Here is a 13,667-nt window from a genome sequence, read left to right on the forward strand (position 1 = left end):
AATGGCTGTGATCATCAGATTTCAAGTTATGTAGCAACATTTACCACAACAGTTTGCAACTTGATTTAAATCAAACCAAATAACAATGCAAAGAACAACTAGGCAGCCTGCATTAAGCACTTATTCTTTTCTAGTTGTATATGCATAGTTTATCCTCATTATCTCTATGAGGTAGGTATTACACAGGTGTAGAAACTGAAAGAAGTCAAATCTGTATGACAAGTCAGTAGTAACCAAACAATGGAGAAGATAACAGTATTTAATCAATGATGTTGCCAAAACTGGATATCAATATGAAGAAAAATACCAGTTTGTAGTAGCCACCTTATCGTAATAGCAACTACAGTGGCTGCTAGTGCCATATAAGAATGACATGGATCAAAAGAAAGTGGTTTTAAGCCATTAAATGACATTTCTTTCATTCCTGTGTCCTCAAAGGAACTAATAAATTCAATAAATGTTCACTTATTTCTATATTATTCAAAATTTTCAGTAGTAATAGCAACCAAAGCTGCAGTATAATATAGTGAAGGAGCACTGGCTTTGGAGTTCAAAAGGCATATATTCCAATAGCATTACCATCACTTAGCAATGAATTAAGGCAAGTTGCTTAACCTCAGCCTCAGTTAGTCATCTGTTCAGTGGGACTTCATATGACAGATGAATAATTTAAGATTCATGTAAAAGCCTAGCAAAATGATGGCCACATAAATGCTCAGCAAGCATTTCTTCCAAAGACAGTACAAGGCTACCATGTTCTTTAATAATAAGAATAATTGCCTTTACAAAAACAAACAAAAGGGGGAAAAAAGTAATTAGGTTTTATTTCTACTGTGGAAGAAATGCCCTTGGGGCAGGGGGTAATCCTGAAGGACATTTATAAAGTTGTTTAGAACTCAAAATCCTTACCCTTCTTTTAAACTTCGTATAGTGCCCCAGGACCCAGCAAGAAAGTGTTTTCTGTTGGACTGTAAAAATCACATATATGCATACTACAGCCCTAGCAGTGGTCTCATGATTTCTTGTAAGACTTCTGTATATCGAATAGTGACAATATCAAACCAGTTTTGAAGACTTCTTACTGCTAACAGAGAAATACAGGGAAAGGGTCTCTTTTAGACAGTGCACATTGGTTAACTATAGCCACAGTAATACTGTGCAACAACCAACAACAAAAATAATAGTTTTTATTTAGCTCAGGAGTTTCAAGCTTGGGGTAGGATGGTCCTGGCTGGGCTCATTCATGTTTCTACAGGTTGTCTGAGGACTCAGCTCTAGGCTGGGCTCGTCTGAGTAGCTTAGTTGAGGCAGCTCTGCTCTACTTGTTTCTCATCTTTCTTCTAGGACCAGTGGGCCACTTTGGGTATATAATTTTCATGATAATGGTGGAAGCACAAGTCAACCGTCCTAATTGCACAAGCTTTTTTTGAGACTCCACTTGCTGCACATCTGCTAACATCCATTTGGCCAAAGTAAGTTAGATGGCGTAGCAGAAGGGTAGGGAATTAGGTCTCACCTGTAGCAGGAGGGCACTGCCAAATTACATGGCAAGCTGTGGATATAGGGAGAGGTGAAGAACTGGGGTCATTAATGCAATTTGCCACAAGGGTGATAGAGAAAGAAGCTCTGTGTGGGTCCTGAAATTATCAGTTTAGAATTTTAACAAATATTTGCATCCCTAGCTTCTTCCAGGTAATGTATTAGGTGTTGAGACTACAAAAATATATATGCATAGTTCCTGGGAACTAACAGTATATTGGAGAAGATACTGAGCAAGGGCCTGCAGTAAAGAGTTCTGGACACTCTGTAGGGAGAATAGTGGGTTGCAAAAAAAGAAGTGGTTAATTTTAGGAGGATTGAGAATGGAAGTGATGTGGAAATGTTTTAAATAAGTTATACTTAAAATGAATCTTAGATACAATAAGTGTAGGTGGGGTTGTTGAATAGGCCTGAAGAGTATATTTCTAGGAAAGGCTGAAGAGAAAAATGCTGTTCAGAGCATGGAAGGTCTTATGTTGTACTATGCTGTACTATGCTGTACTTATGCTGTACTATGTTGTATTAATTAGGACTTCAGGTTGCAAGTGACAGAAATCAACTCAGATCAGACAGGGCACTGTGGCTCATGCCTGTAATCCCAGCAATTTGGGAGGCTGAGGCGGGGGATCATTTGAGGTCAGGAGTTCAAGACCAGCCTGACTGATAGGGTGAAACCCTCTAAATTAGCCAGGCATGGTGGTGCATGCCTGTAGTCTCAGCTACTCAGGAGCCTGAGACAGAATCGCTTGAACCCAGGGGGCGGAGGTTGCAGTGAGCCGAGATCGCGCCATTGCACTTCAGCCTGGGTAACAGCGAGGCTGTCTCAAAAGAAAAAAAAAAAAAATCAACTCAGATCAGCTTAATTGGGGGAGAAAAAAGAATTACACTGGCTCACTGATGGAAAATGATAGTGTCAGGATTTTTTGTTACTTGTTTCAGCAAGTGCTTTTGTTGGCCTAATTTTCTTAGAATTGTCACAAGACAGAGAACATGACAACAAGCAGCTAGGAGACAATTTACTTCCAGTTGACTGTAATGAAGTTAAGTGATGACTTAGTGTGAAAGAGCAAATTTCTCACCAAATATCTCTTTATAAAATCCCAGAGAAGAACTGATTGACCCCAGCATTAATGCATGCCTATCCCTGGCAATCATTGTGATCAATGCTCAATGCATTGCTGAAATTGGTGTATAAGAACCAATCTCTGTCCACCCTCCCATATATACTTGTTCTAGGCAGAAAAGCAGTCTGCATTTGTTTGCAGAGCTTTAAGTCCATAGCAATGTTTAGTGCTGGGCCTCTTAAGCATATTAAGGTGAACCATATGAAATTGTCAATATTCAACTACTTTTTCCTTTTTTTTCTCTCTGCTGCTTGAATCAACATTCAACCATTTTCAACCTGTAAAAAGCCAGTTTCATATGGGTTCAACCTAAAAAGACATCTCTCTGACTGTAAGTCAGGCTTGTGATGTCTCTATGGCATGTTCTTAGCATAAATCAAAGTCCTTTCCCCATCTTCCATTCAGCAGAACCCCATGTAGAAAGCAGTTTGTACCTGTGGTTCCAAAGCCCACTTGACTGTCAACTTCACAGTAGCAGCTAACTCCCTATGGCTATATCTCTCCACCACGCGACGTAAGAGCACCGCAAACCTCCTCCCAACCTCATTTATTAAAGACTAGTTTCTAGCCATTAATTTTACTCACTCTGTCCCCCATACTGGAGTGCAGTGGTGCAATCACAGCTCACAGCAGCCTCGATCTTCCCAGGCTCAGGTAATCCTTCCACCTCAGCCTCCTGAGTAGCTGGGACCACCATGCCTGGCTAATTTTTTTTTTTTTTTTTTTTTTGTATTTTTTGTAATGATGGTGTTTTGCCATGTTGCTCAGGCTGTTCTTGAACTCCTGGGTTCAAGGGATCTGCCCACCTCAGCCTCCTAAAGTGCTGGTATTACAGATTGGGCCACTGTGCCTGGCCTGTGCCAAATTTTTATTCAGGACAGTGGGATATTGGGAATAAAGAAGCAAATAAAGCCAGGAGCGGTGGCTCATGCCTGTAATCCCAGCACTTTGGGAGGCTGAGGCAGGCAGATCACAAAGTCAGGAGTTCTAGACCAGCTTGGCCAACATGGTAAAACCCCATCTCTACTAAAACTACAAAAATTAGCTGGGCGTGGTGGTGGGTGCCTGTAATCCCAGCTTCTCAGGAGGCTGAGCAGGAGAATTGCTTGAACCCGGAAGGCAGAGGCTGCAGTGAGCTGAGATCGTGCCATTGCACTCCAGCCTGAGCAACAGGGTGAGACTCTGTCTCAAAGGAGAAAAAAAAAAAAAAAAAAAAAAAAGCAAATAAAACAAAGTCCTTGCTTTCAAGGAGCTTACATTCAAGTGGAAGGACACAGATAAATATATGTGTGGTGGTGTTTAAGGGTGCTGAAGAAAAACAGGGTAAGAAGAATGCAGAGTGCCATAGTGAGTGAAGATAGAAGCACTTCCTATTGTGTATTTTCTTATTGTTTCCCCTCACTAGAAAATTGCTTATGAAGACATGCATTTTGTCTATTTTCTCCCCTTCTCTATCACCAGTGGTAGAACAATGCCTTTGTGTCCTAGAACAAGTGTGTGAGAGGGCAGACAAAGACTGTGATTCATCTGCCAAGTTCATAAATACTGTACAGCAATCTAGTGAGGAGTGCTTTGCCTCCTTGGTCCACCTGAAGAAATATGAACACCGTTTGTCAGGTTGCTGTAGAACAAAGTGGAAACCCAGAAGCTTCTCAACTGATTTTATAAGAGAGTAATTTGCAGCCAGGTAGCTCTATCCAGGCACACATAACATTTTAGGTCTGTATTAGCTAGCTCGGGCTGCCATAACAAAGTGCCACAAACTGGGTGGCTTAAACAGAAATTTATTTTCTCAGTTCTGGAGGCTAAAGGTCCAAGATCAGCATATCATCAAGGTTGGTTTCTGGTGAGGCTTCTCTTCCTGGCTTGTGGATGGCTACCTTCTCACTGTGTCTTCACATGGCCTCTCCTCTGTATGTGGTGAGAAGACAGGGCAGTCTGTTCTTTTCTTTAGAGGCATGGTCTTACTATGTTGTTCAGGGTGGAGTACAGTGGCTATTCACAGCTGTGACCTCATTACTAATCAGCATGGGAGTTTTTGTTTTGTTTTTTGAGATGGAGTCTTACTCTGTTGCTCAGGCTGGAGTGCAGTGGCACCATCTCGGCTCACTGCAACCTCTGCCTCCAGGGTTCAAGCAATTTCTGGCTAATTTTTGTATTTTTAGTAGAGACGGGACTTCACCATGTTGGCCAGGCTGGTCTTGAACTCTTGACCTCAAGTGATCCGCCTGCCTCGGCCTCCCGAAGTGCTAGAATTATAGGTGTGAGCCACCACGCCCAGCCTAGCGTGGGAGTTTTTACCTGTTCCATTTTGGACCTCGGCCAGTTCACCCCCCTTAGACAACCTGGTGGCTTCCACTCCCAAAAGGTCACCATATTAGTGCTGAACTAACTGCAGACAACTGATCAGTACAGCGCACTACAGCCCAGAATTTCTGGCCTCAAGCAATCCTCCCCAGTTTGCCTCTTGAGTAGCTTGCACTGCAGGCATGCACCACTGTACCAGGATTTTTTTTTTTTTTTTTTGAGACGGAGTCTTGCTCTGTCGCCCAGGCTGGAGTGCAGTGGTGCGATCTTGGCTCACTGCAAGCTCCACCTCCTGGGTTCACGCCATTCTCTTGCCTCAGCCTCCTGAGTAGCTGGGACTACAGGCGCCTGCCACCACGCCCGGCTAATTTTGTTTTTGTATTTTTAGTAGAGACGGGGTTTCACCGTGTTAGCCAGGATGGTTTCCATCTTCCTCATGATCCACCCGCCTCAGCCTCCTAAAGTACCGGGATTACAGGCGTGAGCCACCATGCCTGGCCCAGACTCTTCTTTTAATAAGGACACCAGTTATATTAGATTAGGGACCCACCCTTATGACCTCATTTAACCTTAATTACCTCCTTAATGACCCTATCTCCAAATTCAGTCACATTGGGGTTAGGGATTCAACATATGAATTCTGTGGGTGATGTTATAGGACCATCAGGTTCTATTAACCACTACATGGTACCAGACCAATACATGGAAACAGCAGGAGTTGCAGCAGAGAAAGAGTTTAATAATGGTATGCCAGCCAAGGGAGAAGATGGGAGGGAACCTCAAATCACCTCCCCAGTAAGTTTTTGGACAGGGGTTTTTAAGGGAATTTTGGTGGGTAGGGGGCTGAGGAGCTAGGGGTTGCTGATTGGTTAGGGCATGGGGGATGTAATCATAAGGAGGTAGAAAGCGCATTCTTGTGCTGAGTTCGTTTCTCAGAAGGGGTCTTCAGACTGAGTAGCATCAGTGACCCCACTGATATGGTTCCAATGACTGGAGGAACACCACAGTCTTTTGTCTCGTGCTGGTTTAAATAAAACGATACAGACACAAGTGGAATTGTTTTAAGGAGCGGAGAATTTAATAGGCAAGAAAGAAGAGGCTCCCTCATACAGAACCAGAGGGAAGAGGGCTCCAAGATGAAAGAGGGAACCCTGGGTGCAGCAGACAAGAGCCAGTTATATTATGAGGCTGGAGGAGGTGGTGACTAATTTGCATATGACCCAGGGAATTGGTTTGACCAGGTATGTCATTCACGTAGCCTGCAAAAAAAGTGGCCCTCCCACCCTAGCCTTTTAATATGCGAATGTAGGGTGCCACGATGTTCTACACATGTGGGGATATGTGGGGATGGCCACATGTTGCTAGGCACATGTGGGGACAAGAAGAGGGGAATCGCCATATTGAGTAAACCCAGTTTCTAACGGCCTGCATTTGCATATCAAAGCTTGCCAGCCCAGCTTTTTTGCTAGACAAGAAACATTTCTGGAGCTGCTTTAAAAGAAAAAAAACTTCCCAAAGACCCCTTTACCTCTCTATCTGCCTAAAATAATTTCTTAACTCCTGTAACACCATTGGAGTACAGAATCTGGTAAATATCTCAAAATGGAAAACTTGAGATTTCTTAACCGAGTCAAAGATATCTATAAAGCAATAAGCAGTTATAAGGAAGTGGGCTATAGGAAAAGTTGGTTAACGTTTAGCTATGCTTCTACTAAAAGCTTATCTTTTGTCACAAATCCAGCAATTTGGCAGGGCACGATGGCTCATGCCTGTAATCCCAGCACTTTGGGAGGCTGAGGCGGGTGGATCACCTGAGGTCGGGAGTTCAAGACCAGCCTGACCAACATGGAGAAACCCCGTGTCTACTAAAAATACAAAATTAGCCCTGCATGGTGGCGCATGCCTGTAGTCCCAGCTACTCAGGAGGCTGAGGCAGGAGAAATGCTTGAACCCGGGAGGCGGAGGTTGCAGTGAGCCGAAATTGTGCCATTGCACTCCAGCCTGGGCAACGAGAGTGAAACTCCGTCTCAAAAAAAAAAAGAAAAGAAAAAATCTAGCAATTTAGTTTTATTAAAATTATGATGGTTTCTGGGACACAATTCATAACAGGTTTATAAATGTAACATGTTATTAATTTTATGTATTTTTCCTATCTGTGAACAAAACACTCTCAATCCTTTCAGGTATGACTCCAATGAGTGTGATACTTAATGGAACTGGGAACACAGTGGGCTCAGCCCCAGCATTTACCTTACAAGGCCAATTTAAGAGTGGGGCCTGGGGGAAGACAGTTTTCCTAGGGCTGGAAATGTCCCTATTTATTAACCCTAGGCTGGTTTTAGGCATTTAAGTAGTAGTTGAACGACTGAAACAAACAGGAGACAAAGTGAAGGGAAGCTTCTTTAATTGCTTCTTACCCCAGGGAAAGGCACAGAATTACTACCACCCAGCTAGCTTTGCCCCAGGCTGTACCTTTTTCCCTCAGTGGCTAAAGGCCCCTGCTGAAACGACAAAGACCTTGGTTCACGTTTTAAGTGTTCTAGCTCCCTTGTCTTAAAATCTGCCTTCTATTTAGATTACATCCACCCATAAAATCTCATAAAGCTTTGACCCATTCTCAATTTTCAAAAACGAACTCAAGCTCTACTTGTCCATGTCAGACTCTACGCAAGAAATACCTAATTTGCCCAGGTGATGAGGAAAATGAGATGGAACTACTTTTCCCTATTCTCTTTATTGTCATAGCGTTGTTAATATCTTAAGATTTGGAGGTAAACGGAAATGGAGAATCAGCAACTATACTTCAACCTTATTGTAAACAGACAAAACACTAACAATAAAAAGTTTTGAAGTTAAAAGGACGTAAGTTCCACCTTCTATCCTTTGTAGAGATATAAAAACAAAACAAAACAAACTCTGACTAGACAGGTTACCCGCTACACACTCAAATCGACCTCCGCGACCGGAGGGGGAAGCGCAACTGGTTATGGCAACCCCCCTGCCACCCCGGCCCATAGCGCTTCACCACGTTCTGTGCCACGGCCGGAAGTGACGCATAACCTGCGACGCCAGTGCCTGCCGCCCACGGCCGCAGGAGTCGGGCTTCGGTCGCACCAGAGACAGCGGACTTTCCTCCGATGGTTGCAGCAGAGGGATCATGACGGGGAAGAAGTCCTCCCGGGAGAAACGGCGCAAACGTAGCAGTCAGGAGGCGGCCGCAGCGCTCGCGGCCCCGGACATCGTACCCGCGTTGGCCAGCGGCAGCAGTGGAAGCACTAGCGGCTGCGGGAGCGCCGGGGGCTGCGGGAGCGTCAGCTGCTGTGGGAACGCCAATTTTAGTGGAAGTGTCACCGGCGGTGGGAGCGGCGGCAGCTGCTGGGGCGGGAGCAGCGTGGAGCGCAGCGAGCGCCGGAAGCGGAGGAGTACCGACTCTTCCAGCATCTCGGGCTCCTTGCAGCAGGTGCGTGCGCGCCCCTCTGGCCGCTTCCTGGAGCTGCTGCTTTTTCGGAAGAAGTCGGGCTTCCAGAGGGATGGGGCGCAGGCTGGAGCTCACTGCTAGCGCGGCGATCCCAAGGTCGTCCGTCCTTGAGGTTCATGTTCCTACCTAAGTCCTGGTGAGCCCCACACTCCCATCCGTGTCTTGAATCTTGAACTTCAAGTTTCTGGATTTCCTGATCACTTTTTTTTAAATTTATTTTTTAAACTCTTGGCTCCTTCCACTCCTATGGTTTCAGTCTGCCGGAAGAATACGAGTTGGAAGCTAGCCTTCATTTCCCTTGCGAGCCAAACACTTCTCCCTTCGTCTTCACCTTTTCGTAGATATGGTTAACTCCGCATTAGAGATAAGAAAATTGAGGCCCAAAGAAGTTAAACTTTACCCACGGTCACAGAGTTTGTTAATAGCTCCTAGGTTTGAATCCAAATATCTGACTACAAAAGCCATGTTCTTTATACGCCACCAGTCTGCCAAGAGAACGCCGTTTTTAAAAAGTTCATAATTTGTTTGAAAACAAATGAATGAATATGTACTTTAAATTCATTCAATGAGGAAATAAAGGGAAAGCGTCAAGTCCCTCTTCTTGCCCCTCCATTAGTATTTTGATACGCGGCCTCTTTTAATCACTCCTCGTGAGATACGTGTTTTTAAGTTCCTACACTTAAGCTGTATTGTGTTATTCCCGCTGTTGAGTACCTGCATTGTTGTGATAGGCTTCTTTATATACGTGGTTTGTTATTTTTACTGACTGCCTGGTATTGTATTATATTTTTCTGATATTTGGGTGTGCAGGTTTTTTTGTATTGTTGTGACTACAATACAAACACCTTTATGTATATATCTCCTACAAGAGTTATGTTGGGAGAGAGTGTGAGAACTGAAATTCCTGGGTCAAAGTTTATGCTATTAAAAACTTAGTGAATGCCACCAAATGCTTTCCAAATGAGACTTTACAGATTTATAGTCCAAACAGTATATATATAAGAATACCTATTTCTGAGATTCTTAACTAGCTTTTGATGACCATTTTTTAAAAAAATTTCCAGACTAGTGGGTCAAATTAATATTGTTTGTTTTAATTTTTATTTTCCTTATTAGTGAGATTGAACATTTTAATATTTTTACTTGCCATTTGATTCCTTCTTATGTAATTTTCTGTACATATCCTCTGCTCATTATTCTCTTTGGTAGAGTAGAAACAGTTTATGTAGAGATTTTATCAGGTGGTTTTCTGGCATTCTGTTGAGATGATCACATACTTTTTCTCCTTTAATCAGATAATGTAATTTGTTGATAAGTTAGTTGATGTTGAACAGTCTTTGGAGTCTTGGGACAAGTTCTGTTTGGTTTGTTGAGTTTGTTGTACTTGGCTGGAATTCAGTATTTTTACTTTCATGTATGTGTTTCTTTTTTTTTTTTTTTTTTTTTTTTGAGACGGAGTCTCGCTGTGTTGCCCAGGCCGGAGTGCAGTGGCGTGATCCCGGCTCACTGCAAGCGCCGCCTCCTGGTTTCACGCCATTCTCCTGCCTCAGCCTCCAGAGTAGCTGGGGCAACAGGCCTCTGCCACAACGCCCAGTTAATGCTTTTGTATTTTTAGTAGAGACAGGGTTTCACCGTGTTAGCTAGGATAGTCTAGATCTCCTGACCTTGTTATCTGCCCCCCTCAGCCTCCCACCTCGGCCTCCCAAAGTGCTGGGATTACAGCTGTGAGCCACTCTGCCCGGCCGAGTTCCCTATTTTCTTGGGAAGAACTTTATTGAAATGTAGTTGACATACTGTGCAATTCACCCATTTCACATGTACAGTTAAGTGATTTTGTATATATTCAGAGTTGTATAACCGTCACTACAGTCAGTTTTTGTTTTTGTTTTTTTGAGATAGAGTTTCCCTCTTGTTGCCCAGACTGGAGTGCAATGGCGCCATCTCGGCTCACTGCAACCTCCGCCTCCTGGGTTCAAGCAATTCTTCTGCCTCAGCCTCCCGAGTAGTTGGGATTACAGGCACCCGCCTCCACACCCAGCTAATTTTTCTGTTTTTTATTAGAGACGGAGTTTCACCATGTTGGCCAGGCTGGTCTCGAACAGCTGACCTCAGGTGATCCGCTCGCCTCGGCCTCCCAAATTGCTGGGATTACAGGCGTGAGCCACCGCGCCCGGCCTAGTCAGTTTTAAAATATTTTCATCACTCCAGAAAGCAACATTATGTGTAACGTTTAGTTTATATAATATGTGGTGTTTTGTGTCTGGCATCTTTTACTTAGCATAATGTTTTTAAGATTCATCCATGTTGTAGCACATAGGGTTCATTCCTTTGTATCACAGAGATTCATGCCTTTTTATGGTTACTATACCACATTTTGTTTTGTTTTTGTATATTTGTACATATGTACCACATACGTATAGATAACGCTATACAGCATTTCATTTTTCCATTTATCACTTGATGGGCATTTGTGTTGTTTCTGCCTTTTGGCTATATGAATAATGCTGTTAAGAACAAGTACAAGTTTTTGTGTAGACATATCGTTACATTTCTTTTGGGTATGTATCTAGCAATGGAATTGCTGGGTCATATGGTAACTTTTTGAGGAACTGCCAAATCAGCTTCCAAAGTAGCTGCACAATTTTATATTCCTGCTAACAGTGTATGAGGATTCCAGTTTCTCTACATTATTACATTGTAAACTGTTAGAACAAGTGCTGATTCTTTTACTTTTTCAGTCTAATTATCATAGTGTTCATTAAAATTGACCCATTTTAAAACTGCTTTGTAAACAACTATCTGACCTCTGTGGTCAGGGAAGATTTTCCAGAGGAAATGACTGTTGAATTGTCTGAAGTATCTGAATTTGTTAATCTTGTGAATATAGTGTGATAGAGAAAGGAGGGAGGAAAGACTGTCATAGGAAAATGGTATGCAAAAGCCCTGCTTCTGTGAACTGAAGGAAGGAGAATAGGTTACAGTCGAGTAATTCAAAGAAGATTGTGTCCTAAACACAAAGAATGAGCATGAAGGCCAGGTAGGCCATATTACCTTAGGAGCAATGGGAATTCATTGAAGAGTTTTAAACAAGAAGGATGAGTACGTATACATTTTATAAAATCCATTCTGCTAACAGTGTACAAAACAAAGAGACCTCAGATTAGATGCAGGGAGTCCCATTAAATGGCTATTGTTGTAACCCAGGCAAAAAATTGTGGTAGTTTGGAACAGAATTATGGCAGTAGATTTGGAGAGACTGGATAGAGTTGGGAGACAGAAAGTAAAATGGACAGAAATATCTTAAATTACTGAAATTACTTGGTTACTTCGATTATGATTATAAAGTTTTAAAAATGATGATAGCTCCTGGTAAGTATGTTACTTTTCTGTATAATATTTGTGATTTGTAACATCTTTACTTCAATTTATTTATATGAATTTAAGTACAGTGATAATGCATACATAGAGCTTTTGGGTGAATGGCCTTTTAGGGGAAAATCCTAATTCTTCAAAAGTCTGAAACTTTAAGAAATTATTCAATATTTACTATACTTTTGTTTGTGTATCCTAAATATCTCTTCCCTTATAGCTATTCCTTGAGTTAATTGCAGTGTGGAGAGAAAAATCAAGTAATATTAAACAGATATTCTCTCCTATGGTTTTGATAAATAATTATGCAAAGAATTTGGGAATTTTTGATGAAGAAGAATTTATTAAATGAAAAAGTATGATGTCATGTACGTATTCTTTATATTTTAAGTAGTATTGTTTAATGGTTCTTTATTCTTTTAACTTTAGGAAACTAAATATATTTTGCCAGCTTTGGAAAAAGAATTATTCTTGGCAGAGCACAGTGACCTTGAAGAAGGTGGACTGGACCTGACTGTGTCATTGAAACCAGTTAGTTTCTATATATCAGACAAAAAAGAAATGCTTCAGCAGTGCTTCTGTATTATAGGAGAGAAAAAGTTACAGAAGATGCTTCCTGATGTGTTAAAGGTACTTCATTACACATCAGACTAGATACATATGTAGAAATACAGCCTTCTTTGTAGCAATTTTTTGTTTTACTTAATGCGGTTTTGTTTGTTTTTTTGAGACGGAGTCTTGCTCTGTCGCCCAGGCTGGAGTGTGGTGGCGTGATCTTGGCTCACTGCAACCTCCGCCTCCTGGGTTCAAGCAATTCTCTTGCCTCAGCCTCCTGAGTAGCTGGGACTACAGGCATGAACCACCATGCCCGGCTAATTTTTGGATTTTTAAGAGACGGGGTTTCACCATGTTGGCCAGGCTGGTCTCAAACTCCTGACCTCGTGATCTGCCCACCTTGGCCTCCCAAGGTGTTGGAATTACAGGTGTGAGCCACTGTGCCTGGCCTTAATGCAGTTTTTAATTGGATGTTTACATCTAAAATAAGCTACTTGAAAAGATTTTGTAAAATAGAGAACCATAATATATTTGGTTCTTGGAGCCTTGTGTATTTAAAAATTTGCCAAGAAAAAATGTTTAGGCAAGAAATGTGTTGACCCTGTGGAGATAATTCTGTTAAATGCAGGGAATGATAGTAACTAAATTGGACATACAATCTTTATGGTGCTTTAAGAAATAATGTCACAATATGCTGCTGTGTAACAACAAACAGCAATGGTTAATAATAGCTTATATTTCATTAGATTCACAAGTATTTTTATTTATTTTTGAAAATTATTTAGGGAAATATTTGTTGTTCTAATTTTACAGTTGTAGAAATTGGCCTTGGACACTCAAGTTAAGCCTGAGATCATATATCTAAAGATACAAGACTTGAATATTTAAACCTTTAGAATAATTACTTAACATAAATAGACTGCTTAAGAATAGCTGGGAAACTGACTCACTCTTTAGTTTTTTTCTTTGATAGTAAATACAGCTTTATGCATTACCTTCAAATATACAGTGTTCACATATTAACTGGCAGTTTTTCAGATTTCATCCCAGGAAAAGATGTATGTGAATCTACTTGAGGCTTTAATTTATTTTATTGTAAGATTTTGCTAACTTAAATTTTTATGATTGAAATTTTCCAGTTTACATTGGGGCTGTGTTACATAAATGCATTTTTTAAAAATGTCATTTCCTTTAGAACTGTTCAATAGAAGAAATTAAAAAACTATGCCAGGAACAGTTAGAGCTCCTGTCTGAAAAAAAAATTTTGAAGATTCTTGAGGGTAAGAATACATATT

General features: G+C 41.6%; 1 protein-coding gene across 2 annotated transcripts in view; it reads left to right on the forward strand.

The window, feature by feature from the left end:
* The first annotated feature begins 4,554 nt into the window (after nt 1–4,554).
* The window catches only part of CAAP1 (caspase activity and apoptosis inhibitor 1), a 54,228-nt gene continuing 45,115 nt past the window's right edge, over nt 4,555–13,667 (forward strand). Inside the window, exons 1-3 of one of the 2 annotated variants that reach the window (XM_003830695.5) lie at nt 4,555–8,430; nt 12,247–12,447; nt 13,568–13,652. In XM_003830695.5, the coding sequence (XP_003830743.2) occupies nt 8,128–8,430; nt 12,247–12,447; nt 13,568–13,652 (589 nt within the window). In that variant the 5' untranslated portion in view covers nt 4,555–8,127. Of the gene's footprint in view, nt 8,431–11,073; nt 11,818–12,246; nt 12,448–13,567; nt 13,653–13,667 lie in introns of those variants that run through there. The other variant, XM_057298725.2, reaches the window with a different exon arrangement.

Source organism: Pan paniscus, chromosome 11 (assembly GCF_029289425.2).
Source record: "Pan paniscus chromosome 11, NHGRI_mPanPan1-v2.0_pri, whole genome shotgun sequence".
In the NCBI taxonomy this organism is placed as follows: domain Eukaryota; kingdom Metazoa; phylum Chordata; class Mammalia; order Primates; family Hominidae; genus Pan; species Pan paniscus.